The sequence below is a fragment of the Hyperolius riggenbachi genome, chromosome 4 (assembly GCF_040937935.1).
Source record: "Hyperolius riggenbachi isolate aHypRig1 chromosome 4, aHypRig1.pri, whole genome shotgun sequence".
Taxonomy (NCBI): Eukaryota; Metazoa; Chordata; class Amphibia; order Anura; family Hyperoliidae; genus Hyperolius; species Hyperolius riggenbachi.
In genome coordinates this window covers 189,028,083-189,054,449 of record NC_090649.1, presented here as the reverse complement: position 1 = coordinate 189,054,449, position 26,367 = coordinate 189,028,083, and the positions used below count along the sequence as shown (strand labels likewise).

Below are 26,367 nucleotides of genomic sequence, written 5' to 3'. Positions count from 1 at the left end.
ATGGCGTCACCTGGTGTCATGTGCGGCCTGGTGCTGGAGACCCCTAGCTAGGGTGGACAAAATAAAGTAGATGGGTTGAGGCACCCCAAACAATTGTGAACAGCTGAAAAGCAGTGTGAAATAAACAATCTTCCATAGAGGAATGACAAAAAGAAAGAAATCTTCTATGTATTGGACATTTTCATTTATATGGTGCGTTTTGCGGGCCTTACCCTTACTTGTTTGGGGGCCTCCTCCTACCTATTTGAGTTTATCTAGCTACTGTATGTTTTGTATTTTAAAGTGTTGGCCAGCTGGATGCAACTGGCATTGGTGACTGGGTACCCTGTGCACTCACCTAAGAATGCCAACAAGCCTTCCTTTTCATGCTGTTCTGCATGTGAAAGAATATAGAAAGGTAGTACAGTTTATTTTTTTTTTCCTCAATAATTTTTATTGAGAATGTTTGATAATATACACACAACCACAGGAGAATGTAAATGTATCATGAGCATAAAATTGCAATAATCAAACAGCCAATCTCTAAAACATTCACAGCCAATGCAGTTTTGTAATAAGATTAAATAAAACACAAAGGTGGCCACACACAATGCAATAAAATGATCCGATTTAACAGCAATTCGATAAAAACGATCGGATCTCCCTAAAATATCGAAAGCTTTTTTTTTCATTCGACTGAAAAATCCGATCGGATTTCCCGTTTTTTTTTTTATTTTTATCCATCCGGAATGCCAGATATTTTTCTTCAATTTCTCTAAAGATTGTATGGTGTGTGTTAGATTGTCAATTTATTAATATACATACCCTAGCAATTTTCTCAGAGTTTCCAATCATTTTTATCATAATTAGGGAAAAATTGAACATAGGTGTGTGGTACATTGGTCAGATTTTTGAACTATTACAATCGGTCAGAAAAATGTATTGCAATTCTTCAATTGAACAGATATTTAAAAAATTGTATGGTGTGTGGCCACCTTAAGACTGACTCTAATACAATCATTCCTTGGGATGACAATAGCAATGTGATAAAACAACAATATAAAATGCAAAGTATGCTGGATCATCTGTAATGTTAATCAGATATAATTTCAGGGGGCTACAGGGAGATAGCCAGTATAAACAAAAAGCTACAAAAAGCAGAAAAAAAATATACAAAAACTCAGCATTGAAAAATGATTGGTTCTCAGGTTATGACCCGAGGAACAGCGCTAACCAAAATTATAAACCTAAATCCAGTAATACATTGTAAAACACAAAGAGAAACAGTTGGACATAAGTTGGACATTAGTAACACTAGATAAAGATAAAATTATCTCTTTGGTCAACATTGAACTAAACCCAGACAAATTGAAAGTGAATATTGTGATAAACCCCTAGCTAAAATTATTTCTCTTCTATTTTGAATCATGAATCATTATATGTCAGGGACAATACATGTTTGTTTAGCACAGTCTCTTTTATAGGAAAGGCCGCAGTGATGGGATAAGGTCTTCTAGTTCCCAAGCCAAAGATGCCAAATGATGCCCACAACAATAATTACAGATGTATATTTTAAGTAATGTGAGACGATTGGGAGAATATAATTTTTACTTACCTTAGGCTTTCTCCAGCCCCCTGTAGTCAGTCTACTCCCTTTAATGTCCTTCCGATCCCCTCCGTTGTGCAGCTGTGAAGTCTGCAATCCAGCTAGGTTGGGGAACACTGTGCATGTGCTGTCCCCGGCCGAGAGCATTCTGTGCAAGCGCAGTTACAGTCTTGATGAACTGCATAAGGGAAGAACACTCCCAGCCATGGGAGTGTGATCGAGTGGTGCACGGGGCTGGGACCGCACATGCATAGTAGTCCTGGACTTAGCTGAGTCAGGGGCTTTACCGGACTGACGGTGGCACATCGGCGGGAAATGGGAGAACAATGAGGGAGCAGACGGACTACAGGGGGCTGGAAGGAAGTCCCAACCATCTGCAGACCAACCCTGAAGACTTATATCTGTAATATCGGCAAATACTATTTGTTGACAAACACCATCCACTGGTGTACTGGTGAATGGAACTTCTACAGGTTTATGCAATAATGTCCCGTTGCTAGGGGATATGGGTTAGGGATCAGAATATCCAGGGGAAGCCTGAGGTTAGGCATAAGTTAGAGATAGAGATCAAGGTCTGGTGAAAGGGTCATGAAATGCCCAAAAATACTGTCTTCAAAATTACAAGTGCCAAGAAATAACTGACAGAACAACACACAGTTATAATCAACCAGGATCAAATGTGAGTCAGGTCACGCTGGCTTGCAAAGAGACACTAATAAACCTGCATTATAAGTTATAATGCAGGTTTATTAGTGTCTCTTTGCAAGCCAGCGTGACCTGACTCACATTTGATCCTGGTTGAGCAAGGATTCTGCACTGTGTGTATGTCAGTACAGTGCTGCTAGGTACACACCATACAATTTTGTGTTAGATAGATGGTTCGATAGATAATTTCCAACATGTCCGATCTTATTTTCGATCGTTTTTCTGATCGATTTCTCATATAAGAGAATGGAAATAGATAAGAAAAGATAAGATAATCGAATCTGAAAGCATTCGGATGGAAAATCGACAAAAAAAATGCATTGTGTGTACCCAGCATAAAGTGTATTGCTGTGAAATGTTTCCAATACATATCTGTCTTTCACTCCTAGTATTGCTTACCCTGAGTATTGGATGACAGAGCAAAGTACAAGAATTTCCATCAATCTTGCAAGGCATTTAAAGGACAACTGAAATGAGAGGGATATGGAGGCTGCCATATTTATTTCCTTGCAGATCTATTTGGCTGCAGCAGTGTCTGAATCACACCAGAAACAATCATGCAGCTAATCTTGTCAGATCTGTCAATAATTTTAGAAACACCTGTTCTGCTGCATGCTTGTTCAGGGGCTATGGCTAAATGTATTAGAGGCAGGGGATCAGCCAGATAGCCTGGCAACTAGTGTTGCTTAAAAGGAAATAAATAGCCTCCATATCACTCTCTCTTCAGTTGTCCTTTAAGGGTAGTGATATACAGAACTGTGGAGCAGTAGATATAAGGCAGCGACAAGACTGATGAGAGGTACCAGTTCTAAAAGACAGAGGTAAAACAGAGGTAGGAAAGGTTGTCAGACAGTCAGTATTCCAGCACATTATTTTAAGAGATGCATCTTGCACTACCATTATTTAGGCCAGAGTAGAGCACCTTACTAGACACTTCACAAAAAGTAACTAAAGAAGTACCTGACACACACGTCAGTGCAACATTTAGCTTTGTACATACACTAGATAAACCTTGGCTGAGACAAAGTTTTGTACTGCCTCAGCCAAGAGTCTAGTGTGTGTACAGCAGCCTCATGATGTCATTTAGCAGTCCACTACAGCAGAACATACAAACTCCTTGCAGATGATGACCTGGCTGGGATACAAACCGGGGACCCATCGTTGCAAGGCAAGAGCGCTAACCACTACGCCACCGTGCTTTAGTTGCATTAAAAAGTGTACTAGTAGTTTGTTCTCATGCTTGGTGAGGGTAGGAACCCTCCAATTTAAACAGTGCCACCCATGGGTTGGGGGAAATGTTTATCTCTACTTAAGAAGCTAACCTGAAACATAATACCCAAAACATCCGTACCATGGGACACTCCCACCAGCAATGAGCTTTATCTGCTGGGGCACCACAACCCATGCAGCAGAGATTAGATGGGAACCTGTACCAATCATTTAAAATTGTATAGCCCCTTTCTCTAGACACAATTTTTCTAGAGGACTTAAGGTGGCCACTAACCGTCCAATTTCTAGCGAAAACTCGTTCGAGCGATCAGAAATTCTGATCGGACAAAAAATCGTTCACTGCACCATCAACTAACCAATCATTACTTCCTATCTATCACGACCAACAAGAAAATCCAAATTTTGGTTCAACGAAAATTAAATCGGACGATTGTTTTTATAATCGTTCATTAGCGATTGTGCCCATCAACTGAGATTATTTACAACCAATCCGATCAGAATTTCTGATCGCTCGAACGATTTTTCACTAGAAATTGGACCGTTAGTAGCCAGCATTAGCTAGATCTAAAAAGATTGATCCCCATTCTTCAGAAGTCAACTTTTTCTGGAATCTATCCTGCTATTTTGCTTGATCTCTATTCTCAATGAAACCCTCAACCCTTTATGAGAATGCCTATGATTAAGGACCAACCGATCCGAAACATGTCAGCTGGTGATGTGTGAATGTACATGGATACGTGACGTCCATAATAAATGATCTTGAATTTAGGACATCGTGCGGACATCTCCTCTGTTTCCTTTATGAGAACCCCCTCCCATATTCCTAAACCCCCTTCCTGACTCCAAGCTCTAACTTACCACATTGATTAAAACCCCTTTCCTAGCTCCCACCAGTAACAAGCAATTTGTAGGTGGATTCCACAGAACTGTTTCCATGGGGTAACCAGTTTTTGCCAAAGTGGTAACACCATGGAATATTTGTTTAAATTTAGCTTTGTTAAATCCTCACATTTTTTCAGTAAGCCACTAAACATGTGAACTGGGATAAGTTGGACAAAACAATGTCATCCCTCTTGCCTTTATGCTTGAGTGGAGCCCGGGCTGTCTGCTTGAAAGAGGATTTGGGGTAGAGTCATTTGAACACACTATGAACAACTGGTTGCTCTAAGATTGGTGGGGCTCTAAGTGGTCTACTGTCACTTGAGGAAACAGCAGAAGAGGCATGGGTGGAGGTTTTTTTTTTACCAGCTAAGGAAGAACAACAGACAGAGGACTCAGTGGTGCTTTCTAACAATATAATGTGGGGCTGGAAAAATGCTCAATAAGAGGAGGGAGAGGAGGAAAAACTAGAAAGCATGGATAATGTGCATAATAGAAAAAGGGTCACCTGTGTAATATGTTGTTTGTTGTTCCATTGCTGTTGGCTAACTGTCCAAGATCAGATGCAACTTTCTTGCCAGGCATTACACTGGACTGCCAGAGCCCAATTTTTTTAAATTAATAAATAGACTGTTGGCATTTACATTAAACTGTTGCAATAATTGAAAAAAGCTCATGTCAGGAATATAGCAGCTAGTTATGAGGCTGATGATGTTAAGGATAATACAGTAATATATTTTCATTTTCCCATTTTTATGTCTGCTGTGTATTATGTCAGCCAGTCTGGTTTTGAAGGTAGTGGGGCTAGCTTCATGGACTGTTAATGTGATTGTGTGTGTCAATAGACCTACATTTGCATTGAATTCCTCTGGAAGCAAGGGGCTGGGACATTACCATACAGTTCCTCTGGACAGCCAGAAATAGGTAATTAGGTTGCCTTTTGTCTGCCACCCTGCAAATGTGGGGCATTGCTTTGATCTGTTGTATTAAGGTAGACAGCTGCCTGTTGGTCAAAACAATATCCGACTAAGTGAGTCTGCCAAGTTCAAAGTGGACAGGAATGTTTGACATTTACATATGACAGGCCTGCTGGAAGGTTGAGGAAGCCTTAATCAATGGTCACCTGGCGTGGGGGAAGTCCTTTTTGATGACCTGAAAACCGAGACAGGAAAAACCTTGGAATTCATATGTCACACCTAGCCCAGATGTGACAAGTGGCTCGGCAGACTGTGATGTCACAAACGGGGAAATTGCGTTAGTCTTGGGGCAAGAACCTGCCTCTGGCCAGGAAATGGCTTATTATGCCAAGAGCAGTCAAGTCCCTACCTTTGATCTGCTGCGAAATACACTTTTAAAACTAGTTCCTCCCCTCCCCAAGGAAGTTGCAGCCTCCGGGCGTATCTAACAGTATAAAAAGCAGAGCCAGATGCTTAGAAAGAATCGTCTCTTGGAGGTAGCGCATAGCTAGAGTGATCCCGAGCGAATTGGAACAGCATTCTCCCGCCAAACCATGTTCTAACCTACGCGGTAACGTTATATCCCATTTTTATTTTATGCAAATATCCTTGTGTGTATTTTTGTAACTTTTATGTTTGTAACTTTTTTACTTTGTTTTTTTGTACATCTTTTGTATATATTAAGTTCTGCATTGTTCCACGTTTTCCTGGAATATTAAATCGTTATTTAAATAAGTTTGACTTCTGCTGTACTAAACCAACACTCATAGCCTAGAAGAGACTGAAGTGCAACTGTGTATAAATCCATGCCTAATTGTACGTTTGAGTAACCCTATGTAACGATTTAAAATGTTACCTCTGTGGTGGGAAGCAGCGCAGCGTCTTTCACACCTGATGTCACCTCTCTGGCCAAGCCATCCCAGGTGTCGCTTCCCGACTCAGCTGGGACAGGGATCTCTGTTGCAGCAGCTTGGGTCCACACGCCTGCACATGGAGCAAAAGGACCTTTACATGGAGCTAAAGGACCTTTATGGGCAGAGGAGACAGATCAGCTGACTTTGTGGTCAGCTGACTTCCACCTGTCAATCTTCCTTGCAGGTTGGTTCAGCCCCTCGGGCGGGGCTGCTTGAATCTGCTGTCAGTATTTAAACCTGGAGTTGTGACTCTGTCTTTGTCTGTCGTCGTGTACACTTGTGTGTCAGTACTCAGACCATAGTCAGATCCCAAAGTGTGCTAGAACCGGCCGGAGCCGGGGATCCACACTTAGCCAGATTCTGTTGATAGCTTAAAGTACTAATTGAATTGTATCTGTGTACTAGCATAGTTTCCAAAGGTGTTGACGGCCAAGGATCTCACACCTTAGCGTTAGGAATTGAACTGTATTATTTGTTATGACTTTCTGCCTGCCTGACGTATCTTGTGAACTCTGATTCTGTACCTTGCTATTTCTGATATCCTGTTGCCAAACTCTGCTCGTTCCTGGACTCTGTATCTGCCTTCTGATTCTGTACCCTGCTAATCTGATACACCGTTGCCAAACCCTGCCTGTTCATTAGATTCCGTGTCTGTCTCCTGAGTCTGTACTTTGTCTGTCCGTGTGTTGACGACCTGGCTTGTCCGACCTCGAGAACTGGCCTTACTGTTAGAGGCAGTTCCCAGACCTGTGAGTGACACCCCCTCTTTGGTGTCACTCACGCTCTGTCCTTCCTACCTTCAGCCTAGCTCCTCCCCCGGGAAAGTCTAGGCCTGGGAAGGAACTTTCCTCTGTGTTTACTCAAAGTGTTACTATTGCCTAAACACTCACTTGTAACTCAGGTGTCCAGAGATTAGAATATATATCTGATTATCGGTGATACTGCAGATCATCAATAATCGGGTATATTCTGCATTCTCGGTGATACTGCAGTTCACCGGTAATCAGACCCTCTCTGTGTTACACCGATCGTTACTGAACGCCAGACCTGTTAGTGACACCCTCTCTCTGGTGTCACTCACGTTCTGTCCTTCCCTCTCCCTGTCTGACTCCTCCCCATGGAGAGTCCAGACTACGGAAGGAACTTGTTGCTGAGCAGTGTTCCTATTGGCTCTTGCACCTGTCTTCCAGGTGCGGTCCTCAAGGTATTACTGTTTGCACCTTACACTTACACTCTCCACAGGTTAGAGGTGTTATTTGTATCTCTGAGACTGCAGTAAGGTCTGAATCACCTGCTCCACAGGTGACCATTAGATCTGTGCTATTTGTATCTCTGCGACTGCAGTAAGGTCTGAATCACCTGCTCCACAGGTGACCGTTAGAACCGTATTTATCTGTCTGTACCTTCCAGCCCCACTGGGGGGCCTTGTGTCTAGTCTGTTCTGTTGGTGTCCTGAGTGTTCTTTACTAACTCCTGTGGTAAGGTCCTGTAAAACCATTAGCGTTACGGTGGCACCAGACACACACTTACGCTCTGCTCTCGTTCTTGCTATACTGGCATTATTGGTGATTCTGCGGATCACACATAATCGAGCATAACGTCTGTATTCTTGGTGATCCTGCAGATCACCAGTAATCAGTCATCTGAGTAGTGGCATTAACCGTCACACCCTACCGTATGAGATTGTAATTGCATTGTGTGTGGGGTGCGTTTGTCATACGTTGGCCTAAAGCGTGCAGCTGACCCAACGTACGAAAACGCCAGTGTGAGTAGCTCGACAGCAGAGTAGCTAACAGTATCGTTCGGAACGACTGTTAACGGTTTTGCTTCACTACAGTGTAAGATTGCAACTGTGCGTGTGTGTCTGTGGGTGGCGTTCCCGTATTCGGCCTAAAGCGCAAAGCTGACCCGAATACGAAAACGCGGATTGCGTGCTGAGCACCCGACAGCCGAGTGGACGTGTCTAGCAAACCGCTAGTGGTGGCAGTAAGGAGCTTTTGAGGGGTCACAGCCTTGTTTGTAGCTCGAATAATGCTGTTTCCCGCTTGATCTGGTCAAACCCGCAGTCGGGAACCGTATACGCAGGCGTGCCGCGGGCCGGTTCCTGACAGCTCATGCTCTGTTTTACAGTTAAAGTGGTCTAACACCCAGCATTTCAACTTCGCTTTAAAAGATTGCTTACAGCTTAGAAACTATTATGCCAGATTTTTTTAGCAGAAATTCACTGAATGGGTTAAACATGACATTTTAGTGTTGCATTTAGCTAGAAATCCGAGTCCTGCTGAGGTTTAGATACAAATGTATCTATTTACAATGTAAATAAACAAACACCTCTCTGGGCCCTTTTCCACCTGCAGTCGCTAGCGTTCACGCTGAACGCTAGCGATTGCTGAATCGCAAAACCGGCGATTCCCCGATGTTTTGCGGCCGCGATTTTGCTATGCTATGCACTGCATAGCAGAATCGCGGCAAATATCGCTCCGCCGCGCGTTCGCGTTCGGGTAAAAAACGAATTGCGGTAGTGGAAATGACCTACCGCGATTCCTATGTTAAAAAGCAAACCGTAGCGATTGTAAAATCGCTAGCGGTTTGCGACTTTGCGATTCAGCCAGCGCAAACGCGCTGGTGGAAAAGGGCCCTCTGAGAGAGCACAGAGGGCTTCCCAGACATGCTTTTCAGAGGTCTATTTGCATTCCAAACAAAGATACGTTTGTATCTAAACCTCACCTCAGCACAGACACAGATTTCTAGCTAAATGCAAAACTAAAATGTCATGTTTAACCCATTCAGTGAATTTCTGCTTAAAAAAAAATCTTGCATAATAGTTTCTAAGCTGTAAGCAATCTTTTAAAGCAAAGTTGAAAATGCTGGGTGTGAGACCGCTTTAAGTGTACAAGATCCATGCCCTTTAAATGGAAAAGCAATTCAACCAGATTCATGGAATTATATATATATATATATATATATATATATATATATATATATATATATATATTTATATATATATATATATTAATATATATATATATTTTACTGATATTTATTATGCAGCTGAACTGACATGTGCCTTGATGAAACGTACCTGGGTACATATACCTTTTAAAAACATGCCTGTGTGCACTTTTTGTTTTTCTGTATTCAAGAAGTTAAGAGAACTATCGTATCTGTATATAAATGAAGCAGTCAAATGTAGATCTGAAGAGTTAAAAGAAGCAAATTAGTTTAGTGTGGGTGAGAAAACACTGCTGATACTAAAAGAGAACCAGAAAGATTAAATGTATGTTCACTATTGGCCTCTTCCCAATGGGGTGATGCATTGTTTCTGAAACTGACGCAGCACCTGTGCTGCTGCAAAGCCAAAACCAAATTGCTACAGCCATGTCATTTTTTCTGGGAGCTGAATGAACCAGATTTTTCATCGCACTGAAATGGCTACTAAGAAGATTTCAGAGATCAAGTTTAACCACTTGAGTTGAGTATAAGACTGCAGGGGAAAGCTTGTAAATACTATAAACGCTATGCATACAATTAGTTGTCTTAAAAGCTACAGAAATTAAAATACATAAGAACCATTTTTTGTTTCTATGTGAGGACCTGTTGTAAAAAAAAATGCATATTACAGCCATTTAACATTATCACAAAAAAAACATAATTTATTTTCCCTTCACTCTTAAGTTGCATACAGATGCAAAACAACTGTCATTTGCAGGGATCAGAATTTGATTCCTTGGGTAAAAATTTGGAGAAAAAATGCTGTACAAATGTGTTGCTAGGCTACGGCTGTTACTATGGAAGTGGGAGGTGGGACAAGAGTACGATGCATTATGGAATGGCTTCCAGTGGGCAGAGTAAGAAGGAGAACATAGTGCTCACCCAAGATGATCCATCACTCATCTCTTAGGGCTCTTTCACATTAGGGCAGATTTTCTGCGTTTCAACGCAAAGGATAAAGTTTGCGTTACCCAAGGTGAAATGAAAGTCCATAGACTTTCATTTTAGCTTTCACATATAACGCAGCCTTTTTGTGCGTTGCGTTACACTGCACCCAGGCGCAGTTTTTTGGCCAACGCTAGCTTTATGCGTTGCAATGTTAGTCAATGTAAAATGCACACTATGCACGTTTTTAATCCGTTAACGCAGGCAAACAGTCCCAGAATGCAACAGAGGAACAATGTAGAAAGTTGAAAACTAAAAGAAAAAAAAATTACCTGCGTTTTCCTATGTCCTGTAACGCATTGAAAACGGATTAAAAACGCACACTCACTGCAGTGCAACGCATATCAAAACGCATTAAAACGCATACAACAAAACGTATGCTTTGAGCGTTCTCCAACGCAAGCTCTGATGTGAAAGAGCCCTTAGTGATGCATTCGGGCAGCTGTACACACACTAGATACTAGGCAGAGATGGCCCTGACTGCCTGTCCTTGCTAAGTTTTTTCTGCCCTGACAATGGTCAGTTTTTAGGCATCAAAATTACAGTTTACCAAAAAATTTATAGTGTGAAGTGACTGCATTGTGGCATTTCCTTGAGGATGATAAATGTAGAATCTGTACGTGGGTTCAGTTAGACCATAATGTACCATTAGGAAAAATGAACATCAAATACCCTTATGTTAATGCAAAAACATGTCTGGTTAAAATTCAGAAAGGTTAACTAAACAAATTGATTTTCTAAATGTTTATTTTTGTGTTTCATGCAGAGTGCTGTAGCGCCAGAGTAAATATTTTTCCTGGCACGATAATGCTAGATTTATATATATATATATAAGGATGATGCCATGCGGCCTGCTGTCCTCAGCTCACAGACGGAGTCCACAAATAGATAAGTGGTGTAGAATCATGAGGCTGCTGCTCTCCATCTTGTTCCTGCTTCAGGTGCTCCTGTGTTCAGGGAATACGGTTTTAAACTGTGATGATGCAGAGGCAATTACTGCTGGAAGAGTGGCTCTTGATTACATTAATCGCCTTCCGAGACGAGGGTACAAGTTTGATTTAGAACGGATTGAGAACATCTATTCTCTGCCTTCGGTAAGTCTAACATTAAAATGACATTATAGGTTTCTTAAACTAGTGGTCTTATCTTTTTTCGTCATAAATTAGCTAGCATCCCTGTGGGATCCCCTTGATGTTGTAATAAACCATCCAATGACATTTATTGCAGAACCATGAATCTCCTTTTCAATGTCCAGTGTATATAAGCTGTGTTCTATATTTTGTCAGTATTCAGGAATCAGTCTGATGAAGGCTTCATAAGCGAAAGCTTACTGCTTTTCTTCTAAGCCAATAAATGGTATTATCCTGATTCGTATAAAGCAGAAAACTGAGAGCCCAATATAGTGTAATATGTATTGGAACAGGGTTACCCCTAATGCAACCACTGTAAAGCCATGTGGGGAGATTAGGCCTGTCCCCACTAAGGACTAAGATGTCGCTCTCTGTGGATAGAAGAAAAGTAGGGTGTACCACCCTTCCACCATGGGTGGATATCTTGATTTGTAAAGATGTACAGAGGCGCCACAAGACTAAAATATGCTAAAATCCTTTAAAAAGTTTAGGAGGCGGCGGTGGACCAGCCACTCCAAACCAGACATGATGCTGTCGATTGAGGTGGTAACAATTTATTCACATACTCCTAGAAACAACTGGCACCGTGTTTCATGGGCATAGTCCCACTTCATCAGGCAATAAACAACAGGAGTATCACACAGCTATACTTCTGTTGTTTATTGCCTGATGACGCGGGACTATGCCTGTGAAACGCGTTGCCAGTTGTTTCTAGGAGTAAGTGAATAAATTGTTACCACCTCTATCGACAGCATTGTGTCTGGTTTGGAGTGGCTGGTCCACCGCCGCCTCCTGAACGTTTTAAACGATTTTAGCATATTTTATTCTTGTGGCGCCTCTGTACATCTTTACAAATTATCCTGATTCGAAACTTCTTGCTTTTACTGATGGCTAACACCGTACAACACTCTACTGCTTAAACGTTGATAGAAGTGGAAGAATTGTCCACATGGGACAATAAGGATGAGCACAATTCTGTCATGCTCATCCTTATGCAAATCATATCAGCTTTCAAATGTTTTGCAAAACAGTAATCCTATATTTAGAAGGTGAAGAGCCCCAGGCAGAGTATATAGCCATAGCAACTAATCAGCAATCACCTGTCCTTGTTTACCTAAAATACCAAAAGTGGGCTTCTGTGAGTTACGATGGCTTAGTGCAGAGCTGAAGGCTTTTAAAGGGAACCCGAGGTGAGAGGGATATGTAGGCTGACATATTTATTTCTTTTTTAACAATTCACATTGCCTGACTATCCTTCTGATCCACTGCCTCTAATACTGTTATGCCTGGTACACACAATAAGATTTTCTGGCAGATTTACTGCAAGATCGATTATTTCAAACATGTCCAATCTGATTTCTGACTGATTTTCTGTTGACTTCTATGGAAAATCGATTGGAAAATTGATCGGAAATCAGATTGGGCATGTTGGAAATAATTGATCAGGCAGTAAATCTGCCAGAAAATCTCATTGAGGTTACCAGCCATTAGCCACAGGTTTGTGCCCTCCCTTTGCAGCGCTGGGTCCCCGGTTCAAATCCCAGCCAGGGCACTATCTGCACAGAATTTGTATGTTGTATGTGTGTATGTTCTCCTTGTGTCTGTGTGGGTTTCCTCTGGACACTCCGGTTTCCTCCCACATCCCCCCAAAAATACTGATAACTTGGCACTTGAGAATTTTGTAGTGTCTGCACTAAATGCACCAAAAGGACCTTTGAGGTGACCGGGCCTTTCCGTGATGTGCACACATAAAGCAGTATTCAATAATCCATAGAGAAAAGACGGTGCACCATCCGTAATGGTGACATTGGTCTCTGAGGAAGCGAGTAATCGCGAAACGGCTGTCAGGCTGTCACTTGTATGCTGCTTGTTAACCCTGTGATGGTGATGGTGGGCAAATAAATCTTGAAGCATTACGGATGGTGCACCGTCTTTTCTCTATGGATTATTGAATACTGATAACTTAATTGGTTTCCCCCTGAAATTGGCCCTACATTATGATACATACTCTACATGATACATACACAGGCATATGACTATGGTAGGGATAAGATTTTGTGAGCCCCTCTGAGGAATAGCCAAGTGACAAGACAATATATTCTGTACAGTGCCGTGGAAGATGTTGATGCTATATAAATACTAAATAATATTGATATGCCTCTCACCTTCAGTTCATTTTAAACAAATGTATTATTATTATTTATGGATGTACAGTAAGAAGCAATTAGCATTTATTAATTTATTAATGTTTGTAAAACCTGAATCTGATTATTTTTTTTGATAACATGTTGAAAGACTGCATGACAACTGTCCCTGACCTCGTTTCTTTTCTCACTTCGGGCCAGATGCAATTCACTTCTTCTGCTGAATTTTCTCTTAGGTGATATTTCACATCTTATCTATAAAATGCCTTTTAAGCCACAAGCAAGCAAGAAAACACTGAGAATAATTCTGACAGTACAGTACTGCGCTGTATCACCTACTTTTGGTACTTTTTCAATTGCAGAGTGCTAAAAAATAACAGAATATTAACAATTATCACTTAGGAGAAAAAGTGAATTGGATCAGGCCCTTCAAGTCTACCAAAAATAATCTGTTTAACAGGAAATAACAGAATTTCACTGTATGCAGTCTACAATAGTGTGAAACTCATACTAGGCTGTATTCCCTTTCAGGACTCTCTGTATAATTTTCCATTGTTGGTTTAGCTCAGAGAACCAATCGGTTTTATGAAAATGTGTATTTTTTTATTCATTTTTCAGTAAACTGTGTACTTGATGTGAAAATGTTACATAAACCACATTCTTTAATAATTTTTTTTATTTTCAAGCATGGCAATGGAGAACTTTACCATTTTGAACTAGACCTCATAGAGACTACATGTCCACATGTGAGTCCAACATCACCAGAGAATTGTCCAATAAGGTCACGGTTTGAACAGGTATGTGTAATGATCGCTGCTGCAGCAGCTATTACTGGAAGTAGTAGTGCTGCAGCTCAGGCAGTTCTGATCTATTTCCATGCAAGTTGCATAGCTTTGTCTGTCTTTCCCTGCTGTCAGCTTGTGACTGATTATCATTCACCTGTGTGGGAATCTGCATGTCTGCTCCCATTGGATGACCTCAGTATAAAGATCTGCTTCCTGCAGGGTTTCCTTGGGTTTGCATAGCTTCAGTGTAAGCCAGTCTTGCTGTCGCTTTAGCCCCCGATCGTGTTTCTTGTTATAAAGATACTTTGCTGGTCTTTGCATCATATATTGGTTCATTGCCAATATATATGCATACCAGCACGTTTATTATTTTCCTTGTATTTGTGTTACGTTAATACATCAGTGTCGCTGATGTATACGTACACGAACTGTTTATATCCTGTGTGCAGTTAGTCAGCTTTCCAGCACGTTTTGGTAGGTTGCGCGTACCGTGACCACCCGTGCTGAGGTAGTTACCCTGCTCCTGGTTCTGTTTGTGGATTGCGTTCATCTCTGCGAAGAGATAACGAATCCTTCTGAATCCTGTTCTGTTACTGTTTGTGGATTGCGTTCATCTCTGCGAAGAGATAACGAATCCTTCTGAATCCTGTTCTGTTACCGTTTGTGGATTGCGTTCATCTCTGCGAAGAGATAGCGAATCCTTCTGAGTCCTGTTCCCTGTATTACCCCAGTCCTAGTCAGCGTTCCTGCTTATGTCATATGTCGGTTCATTGCCGATATATACATATGTTAGTCAGACGTTACAAATAGTTTCATTGATAGCTGTAATTGTAATACGCTAGGAAAACATACTTATTGTATATTTATCTGTGTTACGTTCATCTATCTCGATCCTGCTATTTTCTGACTATCCTGTCCTGTCTTTGTGAGGCACGCCATCGCCGCATCGCATTGGCTGCCTCATTCCAGTCTGTCTGGTTTTGGACGCTTGCTGTCGCTAAGTAGCCGCTAGCTAGCAAGCGTTTATTCTGTCTACCTGTCCTGATCTCCTCAGTTCTGGTTTGTGCGCTCAGCGCTACTTTGCGCTGAGACGTTATAACGAAAGCATTGTTTGTGGCTGTCAGATCTGCACCGGCTCTGTGCGCCACAATCTCCTATTGGAGTCAGTCCTCCCCTCCACTATACTAGGGATAGCCTGTTTCCTGGTGCTAGTGTGTGTACCTCCTCCACGCCAGCTCATGCGTTGCATGCTGACTGTGGAGAATACACCACCAAGCCTTACATTATGAAAACCCCATTACCAATCCCCATTGTGGGGGGGGATTCCCAGAAAGTATGAGACTGTTAATTATGGTTCCTGTTCCTTTAAGAAATTTGAAGAACTTAGCTCTGAAACAGAAAATGAGTTTTTCTCTGAATGTGCCAGGTTCCTGACCAATCCTGATCTCCAAGCGACTCCTGTTTCAACCTGGGCACTCCAACTAAGTTATATTTTGTTTAAAGGGGAATTATTCCAGTGGGCATTTGATGTTCTCAATCATTCCGATTTGAAAGAGAGACCACTGGAATTTCTAGCGTTTGTGATCCATAACTGGTTGCGCATAGATCCATTGCCTTTTCCTCTTAATGAACTCCTGGCAGCAGGCCAATCAGCTGCTCCTTCAATTGCTTGCAAGAATGAGCAGCAAGCAGAAAGTGTTACTGATAATTTTCCTGCAGCTTTGAATAAATCACCAAAAACCGCAAGGTCAAAGGCAAAACGCAAACGTTCTAAGAAACGTGTCCAATCTGCAGAATCGTTATCCTTAGCGACTGAGACCTATAATGAGATTCTGCCATTAACAGATAATGAAATGCAACTGTCTTTCAGGGGAGTTAAATGGACTTATGAAACTACTAATGAACTTTCCTCCCTGGCTAGGGAAAATAAAGATTTTTGTTTAAAAGAATTGTCTGAGTATGATTATGATGAGATATTACAGAGTATTGAACAAATCAACTTATTTGTGAACCAAGGGAAGTTTGCATACACTACAGTTCAACACTTGCTACAGGTATTGGAGATTCTTAAGAATAAGGAATCTGCCAATCACCTGCTAATTAACCCTATACATGTGCCTGCCACAATCATATCTGCAAACCATGATCTGCCTGTTAAGTATGCTTGGAATCCTCCATTTGAGAAAGGAGAGATGGAAGCTCTGGTCAATGAATGGAAGAATGATTCAAGTTCATTTTGTCAATTTTACAGTGCAAAAAGTGAATTGGTATTGAATGCATGCATTAAGTCTGCCTATAACCTAATAAAAACTGGTGTGTGTGAGTATGACTTTGTGGCTCCATTGATTGATGTGTGGGAACTGATTTTGGATGATTTTTTTGTGACTCCGAATTCGCAAATTTGGCGTTCTGACCCGCCTGCTTCAGCACCTTTGGCTGATTCAGCAGGTGATTCGGAGCTCTTTTTGTGTGAAATTGAAGTTCCTGCAATTCCACCCTGTACCATGGATAACTCAGTGTTACTTCCCAGTAAAACAGAAGCCACTGATACATTCTTAACCTTGCCCTGCGCAAATTTCTCAGCAGAGAATCCAGAGGTCCTGCTGACTTCCGAGTCCAGCCTAGCCAGTACTCATGACTCTTTGTTTAGTGAAACAGACACCAGAAAAATCTTGCCTGTCTCTGCAAACACTTCTGCAGAAATTACCTGTGTTAATAAAGTTCAACTCCTGTCTGATCCAGCAGATGCGCAAACATTGTGTCTTGATCTTCCTGTTTCTACACCTCGCTCTAGTTTCGTGAATAGCTCAGAGCATCTGCTATGTGAACCTGAAATCGCAGAATTATTACCTTGTTCAGAAAATTTTCCAATAAATTTGCCCTGTACCATGAATTGTGCAGTAGATCTCTCCAATGAAACTCAGGTCACAGAATCATTATGCTGTCCAGCAGGTGCTTCCATGGTTTTGCCCTGCAATATGGACTGTTCAGTGATCCTGTCCAGTGAAGCTGTGGTCGCAGAGTCTTATGCTTCACCCAGTATTTTGGATACTTTAAACCCTCTAGCAGAGGAGGCTGAAGCACTGCTTACCTCAGTTGGTGTTGCAGTAATATTCACTTGTCTAGCAGCTGTTTTGGAATTACAGTCCGCTCTAATAAAACTTGATGAATTTCTGCCCAGCAAAGCAGAAGCCATTGAAATATTGTCCTCGTCAGCAAGTGTGTCAGATACCTTGCCCTGTACACAGTCTGATTTAACCAATGTTGTTGAGTCCCTCTCCAGTGTTGTAACAGCCGAGGAACTCCAGCCCTGTCCTCTGAATGTTTCAGAAGTCTTGCCCTGTAACATGGATAATTCTGATTCTCTGGTCAAAATAATAGAAATCTCAGAATTTCAGTCCGGTCCGATGAGTGTTCCTGAAACCCAGCCCTGTATCCTGAAAGATTCTAGTTCTCTGGCCGCTGTGGCAGAGGTTCCAGAGTCCCCTTCCTGTCCAGGGAATTCCTCAGTTTTGCCTAGTCCAGTGGGGGCTGCTGCAATACTGACTTGTTCTGCAGCGCCTCATGAGCTCCAATCCAGTGTATTAAATGAGTCTCTGTCCAGTCCAGAGGTAGTTGTGGAGTCCCTATCTGGTTCAGTGCATACATCAGAAGATTTGTCCTGTTTTGTTGGTGCCCCCGAATCTGATTTGTTACTGACTTTGCTGGAATCAGCGACATCTAAGTCTGATCCAGCATTCTCGTGTAAAAGTCCAGTGGTTGCGAAGTTTAGTCATGATGATTTTTTTTTGGCCAGTTCTGGTTTTGGTCCTGTCTTGGCTGACCCTGAGGCTCACAGTTCCTTGACATGCCCAGAGGTTTCTCTTGTGCCGGTGTGCCCAGATGTTCTTTGTGTGCCAGAATGCCCAAGTGTGTCTAAGGTGTTAGCGTGCTCTGATGCTTCCTTAGTGGGAACACGTTCTGATGTTGCCAGTCTGCCTGCATGCCCAGAGATGGTTCTGGTCCCTGAAAGCCCTGATATTGATGTTTGTCCTTGTGGCCCTGACTCGGGAATTGCCCTAGGTTCCATAGGGGTTCTTGATAGTTCTCCATGTGAGCCTAAGGGGCGTTCTGACATATGGGGATCTCTTTGGAGCTTCAAGGTGTTCTGGGAGGTCTCTGAGAAAACCTGTCCTGGTACCTTGGACTGGTTCAACAGTGGGTTTTGTGTTGGTAAAGACAGTACCGGTGGGCATTGCAAAGGCTTTGGCGTTTCTGAACGGTTCCTGGAAGGCGGTGGGTATCGCTCAGGGAATTTCGGAGGGCTTTCTTCTGGAAATCATGGTTCTGATGGGTGTCACACTGGGGCTTGTGGTACTGATGGGCGTGGTTCTGTAGGTTCTGGTTCTGATGGGTCCAGTCTTGTGGGGACTGATTCTGGAATTCGGTCTTGCCGGGCTTTCCCGGTCATCATGAATTATCAGTCAGACTGTTTTGTTGGGAATTTCGGTTTTGAAAAGCGTCTGGAATCCGCTTTTAAAGGCGGGGGTACTGTAATGATCGCTGCTGCAGCAGCTATTACTGGAAGTAGTAGTGCTGCAGCTCAGGCAGTTCTGATCTATTTCCATGCAAGTTGCATAGCTTTGTCTGTCTTTCCCTGCTGTCAGCTTGTGACTGATTATCATTCACCTGTGTGGGAATCTGCATGTCTGCTCCCATTGGATGACCTCAGTATAAAGATCTGCTTCCTGCAGGGTTTCCTTGGGTTTGCATAGCTTCAGTGTAAGCCAGTCTTGCTGTCGCTTTAGCCCCCGATCGTGTTTCTTGTTATAAAGATACTTTGCTGGTCTTTGCATCATATATTGGTTCATTGCCAATATATATGCATACCAGCACGTTTATTATTTTCCTTGTATTTGTGTTACGTTAATACATCAGTGTCGCTGATGTATACGTACACGAACTGTTTATATCCTGTGTGCAGTTAGTCAGCTTTCCAGCACATTTTGGTAGGTTGCGCGTACCGTGACCACCCGTGCTGAGGTAGTTACCCTGCTCCTGGTTCTGTTTGTGGATTGCGTTCATCTCTGCGAAGAGATAACGAATCCTTCTGAATCCTGTTCTGTTACTGTTTGTGGATTGCGTTCATCTCTGCGAAGAGATAACGAATCCTTCTGAATCCTGTTCTGTTACCGTTTGTGGATTGCGTTCATCTCTGCGAAGAGATAGCGAATCCTTCTGAGTCCTGTTCCCTGTATTACCCCAGTCCTAGTCAGCGTTCCTGCTTATGTCATATGTCGGTTCATTGCCGATATATACATATGTTAGTCAGACGTTACAAATAGTTTCATTGATAGCTGTAATTGTAATACGCTAGGAAAACATACTTATTGTATATTTATCTGTGTTACGTTCATCTATCTCGATCCTGCTATTTTCTGACTATCCTGTCCTGTCTTTGTGAGGCACGCCATCGCCGCATCGCATTGGCTGCCTCATTCCAGTCTGTCTGGTTTTGGACGCTTGCTGTCGCTAAGTAGCCGCTAGCTAGCAAGCGTTCATTCTGTCTACCTGTCCTGATCTCCTCAGTTCTGGTTTGTGCGCTCAGCGCTACTTTGCGCTGAGACGTTATAACGAAAGCATTGTTTGTGGCTGTCAGATCTGCACCGGCTCTGTGCGCCACAATCTCCTATTGGAGTCAGTCCTCCCCTCCACTATACTAGGGATAGCCTGTTTCCTGGTGCTAGTGTGTGTACCTCCTCCACGCCAGCTCATGCGTTGCATGCTGACTGTGGAGAATACACCACCAAGCCTTACAGTATGTCAAACTAACATAATCATGTTATAGAGATGTAAAGTATAGCTTAGCAGCCACACACATTTCTTCAGAACACCCTTTAAACTGCTGAAAGCGAATCTGTGATAGCCTGGCATGCAGTTCTCTTATCCTCTGGATCAACAGGGATATGTGAGGGAACAAGCTGGTGTTGTACTTTGTTCTGTGGTTGAACTCGATGGACGTATGTCTTTTTCAACCCAAATAACTATGTAACTATGTACATGTACAGTGTCATTTATACCTGTACTGTGTAATAGAGTGTGGTGTCAGGTAGAAGAGCACAGTCACTAATAACTGCCTTTTGGACACCTGGCCTACAATTGTAAGGCCAGATGTACAATTGTTTTGAGCCTTCCTCTGTCTGTGGGTTGCCTACTGGAAAATACTAGCATTCCTACTTCTCAGTTAGGGAGAGAGAATGTGGGTTGGGAAGGTATCCTACTTAATAATATACAAGTGTCCCTGCGTCCTGTCCCCGTGTTAGTGCTTTTGTGCTACTGTGCATGTCCTGCACTGACAGCAGTTGGGACAGGATGCAGGACTGGCCAGCCGAGCTGCATTGTCTGACTGGTCCAATACTTCAGACATAGAAGTATTTGGACAATCAAAGTATTCGGTAGTGTATCAAGGACGTCCACATAATAGCAGACGTCCACATAATAGCATACGTCCACATAATAGCAGATGAACACATAATAGCAGACGTCCACATAATAGCAGATGAACACATAATAGCAGATGAACACATAATAGCAGACGTCCACATAATAGCATACGTCCACATAATAGCAGATGTCCACATAATAGCATACGTCCACATAATAGCATACGTCCACATAATAGCATATGTCCACATAATAGCATACGTCCACATAATAGCAGATGTCCACATAATAGCAGACGTCCACATAATAGCAGATGAACACATAATAGCAGACGTCCACATAATAGCAGATGAACACATAATAGCAGACGTCCACATAATAGCAGACGTCCACATAATAGCAGATGAACACATAATAGCAGACGTCCACATAATAGCATACGTCCACATAATAGCAGATGTCCACATAATAGCATACGTCCACATAATAGCAGATGAACACATAATAGCATATGTCCACATAATAGCATACGTCCACATAATAGCAGATGAACACATAATAGCATACGTCCACATAATAGCAGACGTCCACATAATAGCATACGTCCACATAATAGCATACGTCCACATAATAGCAGATGAACACATAATAGCAGACGTCCACATAATAGCAGATGAACACATAATAGCAGACGTCCACATAATAGCAGATGAACACATAATAGCAGACGTCCACATAATAGCAGATGAACACATAATAGCAGACGTCCACATAATAGCAGACGTCCACATAATAGCATACGTCCACATAATAGCAGATGTCCACATAATAGCATACGTCCACATAATAGCAGATGAACACATAATAGCATATGTCCACATAATAGCATACGTCCACATAATAGCAGATGTCCACATAATAGCATACGTCCACATAATAGCAGACGTCCACATAATAGCATACGTCCACATAATAGCAGATGAACACATAATAGCATATGTCCACATAATAGCATACGTCCACATAATAGCAGATGTCCACATAATAGCATACGTCCACATAATAGCAGATGAACACATAATAGCATATGTCCACATAATAGCATACGTCCACATAATAGCAGATGAACACATAATAGCATACGTCCACATAATAGCAGACGTCCACATAATAGCATACGTCCACATAATAGCATACGTCCACATAATAGCAGATGTCCACATAATAGCAGATGTCCACATACTGTAATAGCAGACATCCACAAAATATATCGGATTCCGTTAAACAACATTTTAAAAAAACATAACTTTATTAACAAAAATGGAAAAAAAAAACCCTTTCCATGAAAATAGGAAATCGGTATCGTAAATTCCAATTTCCGCAGAAATCCGCGGATTCAATAATAGGCACTTGTGGAAATCAAAATTTCCGACCATCCCATCATATGTTTGCTTTAATGATCTATGTTTTAACCGAATTGAGCAAAAAGGGTGCCGCTGGGCTCCTCCATAGACTGTAATGGGAATTATGGCTCAGAAGGTAATATGGGCGGCTGCAAAAGACGGAACCCAAATTAGGAAAAATACAGTGCAATTTAGATGCCACCAATAGCTGGCAGCTAAATTGCATCTTTCCCTGTTGAGTCCATGGTGGCCTGGAGGGGGAATAGTAATTAGCAGGTGAGCCGTTTTGTGGCTTCACCCTGCGCCTAAATTTCCAGCGCTCTTTTTGTGTGCATGCTGTCTTAACATACAACATTATAACAAAAAATATGATGAATATCTAAAATTTTGTAAATCTGTTATTTGTGTTGTGATGGATAAAGTATTTTTGAACAAGCTATCTGAGAATGGAAACCTTGCTGGAAATTGACAATTATTTAATATTTATTATGTTTTTCATCACAGGTAGTGGAAGGAGATTGTGATGTCAGACTTCTGAAGATAAACAATACCTTTACAGTTACAAACATGAAGTGCAAGTCCAAAATAGGTCATTATTTTTTATGATATTGTTATGATAGTAAGACTGTGAAACAAAACCTAATACATTGACCAGGGGCGTAGCAATAGGGGGTGCAGAGGTAGCGACCGCATCGGGGCCCTTGGGCCAGAGGGGCCCCGAAGGGTCCACCCTTCATCACAGTATTAGCTCTCTGTTGGTCCTGTGCTGGTTATAATCACTTTTATAGATGCTTTGAATAGTAGTAATCCTTAAAACACTGTTCCCCATCTCTTTCTTGCAACTCTGACTCTGTGGTTGTCTTTGGCAGGTTTTGGTGCGCCAAATCAATTGTTATGTATAGTGCTTGGGGGGCCCCATTGTAAAACTTGCATCGGGGCCCACAGCTCCTTAGCTACGCCACTGACATTGACATTCCACCACCACTTATTGTCAGGAAACACTGGTTTGTGGGCTGTAGACTTTGAAGTAGGGTTGTCCCTGTTAATTTCCACAGTTGTAAAGCACTCCAACCATTCACAACTGGGGAATGAGCTGCAAGCTGCAGTGGCCATTATGCTGAAGACAGTATTTTGATACTGATATAGTTTTGTACAAATCTCCACCACAAGCAGTGGCTTTGTCCTCATTTTATGTTTAACAAAATGTTTGCTTAAAGCGGACCAAAACTCAGAACTTCCTCTCTGCTCTAAAAGATACGCAACAGCATAATAACCTTTAAAGAAAAACATTTCTTTGCTACAGCTGATACAAATCCTACAGTAGATCTTCAGTGTTTCTACTTCCTGCTTTCATAGAAGCAGAAATATTGTTAACATCCGTGCTTTCAAATGAGCTTATCTGCCATGGTAGTCAGCTGACACAGGGGATTACAACTTGTGATTGGACACAGATGAGGGGGAATTAGACAGGCTGAACTCTCTAAATACATACAGGGTGCATTTCTCTATGTTTCCCTTCTGTCCTGTGCATGAGTTCAGGTCCACTTTAACCTTGAAGCGATAGTACATTAAGTACAGTATCTGTAAAACTGGAGAACACCACTGTGGGCAATGCAATTCTGGGGGAAAGCTGGCAATATGCTCCTAAGAGCATTAATATGTTACTCCTTGAAAGAATTGAAACAAGTGGGAGATGCTGTGAGCACTGACAAGTGGGGACCCTACTGCAGTAATAAAACAGTATTGGAACTAGAAAAAGCTGGGGAACAATACCGGACAAACATAAAGCTGATAATGGCAGCTGAAGGACAATAACAGCCTTCTAAGTACTATTAAGTAATTGTGCCCATACATCTAGTGATTATAGGCAGATTCAACCAAGAAACAGATCTCTCTTTGATCAAAACTGATCAGAAAAAGATCTGTTGGCTGCCCATACACTGCAGGCCGATTTCCAGTAGATTTCAGCATGAAATGTTTCGGGAATCTGCTTTGTGCCCCACCTCGCCACCCCCCTGCCACATCTCCCCACATGTTTTGCCCATGCATTTATACTTTACCTTTCATGCCATCCCTGAGTGTCTGCGCTGTATTTCTGCATTGGCGCCCCATGGGACTGCCGGCATTATAGCATGTAGGGCATGTGTGTGAGTACATACATGCGCCCCACGCGCTATATGCAGGTGTTGGGACCCGAATGTGGAAATACAGTGCAAACACTCAGGAGACGGCATGACAGATACAGTATAAATAAGCACTGACCTCGGGGCACATAAACCATTTGGAGGGATAACAGCAGAGGGTTTCCGTCACATTTGTTGCACCCGATCATGTCAGCCTGAGATGGCCGATTGATACATTCAACTAATCTTGGCCTGAAATCTGTTGAATCGTGGATCAGGCATGCTTGTGGCGGTACCAATTTTAATGTGATGCAATAATAATTATCAGATCGGATGGTCCATCATCCACCAAGTCGATACATGTATGGCCGCTTTCACACTGCTGGGAGCATAGGGGTAATGATTACACTTTGGATTTTGATCTGGCAGATGAGATGAAATCCATAAATACTGAATGAAATACTGGATGAAATTCTACCTTCATTAAAAATTCATATTTTTTAAAAATATTTTTCTATTTCATTTTGCAGCTTGCTGTGTGTGCCTTAAAGGATACCCAAGGCAAACCGCTGTGTGAGATTTGAGGATACAGAAAAGTGGGGTGTGTGTGTGCAGAGCCCTACCAGTATGTCAGATCCACACCCTTTGTGTCTGTGCTCGCTTTTCTCTTGTATTCCCAACATACAGACCTGTCACACAGCTCATCTGACATACTGTGCATGCGCAGAGCAAATACCTCCGGGTCATAGGTCAGCGACTTACCAGTATTATGGCCCATACTCACGAGGGACTTTTGTCGCCTCAACACACGGCGCGCGCGTGTTGCGGCGACAGGTCGCTCGTGAGTATGGGCCGCCGCACGCGCGCGCACCCCGAACTGTCGCCCGCCGCTCATGTCGCCATGCGATTGAAAGTTTCAATCGCATGGCGACAGTCGCCGCCGCACCTCCCCCGCAACTGTCGCTAGTCCGCGTGAGTACGCGGACTAGCGACAGCAAACTCCATTGTATCATATGGAGCTTCCGGCGGGGGGAGGAGGAACGTCGGCGACAGCTTCCGCCTCGCCGCTGGTCCCTCTTCCGCGTGTGTACGCGGAGGGACCTGGCGAGAAGCTGTCGCCGGCCTGTCGCTAGCACGCTCACGTGTGCTGGCGACAGGCCACTTCTGCAGCCCGTGAGTACGGGCCATTAAAGTCAGAGTCTCTACCAGAGCAATTCATGGCGAAATGGAGCCTCTTGGGAGACATCAGAAAGCATGGTAAGGCTCTGCACACATACCCCCACATCTCTGTAGCCTCAAATCCACACAGCAGCTTAGCTCGGGTATTATTATTATTAATATTATTTAGTATTTATATCCATTAAGGGTATCCTTAATGGACCTTGATAGCATTATTTTCTGAGAAAGAAATCAGTACATTTTTATGCTTTTGGAAAGTACTTACTACTTACTAAAAGCCAAGCAACTCCTCCTTTTTAGCATGTGTAATTAGCTGCACAAAGCAGGAAGTATTAGTCCTGGTACACAAGATTAACTGTTATCTGAAATGACGGTTCCTGATTTTTTTTTTTTAATCTGAAAACTGTGCTCACTGTGCTGACAGGAAGGCTGAGCTATGCACGTGGCTGTCTCTGCGGACAAAAACAAGTTAAAAATCTGATATGATATTTGAAAAAATCTTTGATCTGTTGATCTGATCTGAGGTGAGGTTTTTTTTAAATCACCAAAGGTGGATTATCACTTTAAATCTAGATCTCTGCATGTATTTCCAGGGCCGGATTTGTACTCTTTACCGCCCAAGGCCCCAGTCAGCAGCCGCCCCCCTTCAGTATATGGAGCCAGATGACCCTTTCCCCTCCCTCCAGTATAGGTAGCCAGATGACATTACCGCTCCCTCAGTACAGGTAGCCCAATGACCCTTCCCTCTAGTATATGCAGAAGGATGACCCCTCCTCCACCTCCAGTATAGGTAGCCAGATAACCCCCCCTCCAGTTTAGAAAGCCTGATGACCTGATGACCCCCCTTCCCTTTAGTGTAGGTAGTCTGATGACCACTCCACCCTTCCCTTTAATATAAGAAGCCAGATGACCCTACCCCCATTGCTTATAGATAGCCTGATGACCCCCTCCCTCCAGTATAGGTAGCCAGGTGAC

General features: G+C 42.6%; 1 protein-coding gene across 1 annotated transcript in view; it reads left to right on the top strand.

Annotated features, from left to right (window-relative positions):
- Window positions 1-11,068: 11,068 nt before the first annotated feature.
- The window catches only part of AHSG (alpha 2-HS glycoprotein), a 40,712-nt gene continuing 25,413 nt past the window's right edge, over window positions 11,069-26,367 (top strand). Inside the window, exons 1-3 of the mRNA XM_068281114.1 lie at window positions 11,069-11,299; window positions 14,166-14,276; window positions 22,595-22,679. Of these exons, the coding sequence (XP_068137215.1) occupies window positions 11,111-11,299; window positions 14,166-14,276; window positions 22,595-22,679 (385 nt within the window). The 5' untranslated portion in view covers window positions 11,069-11,110. The remainder of the gene's footprint in view (window positions 11,300-14,165; window positions 14,277-22,594; window positions 22,680-26,367) is intronic.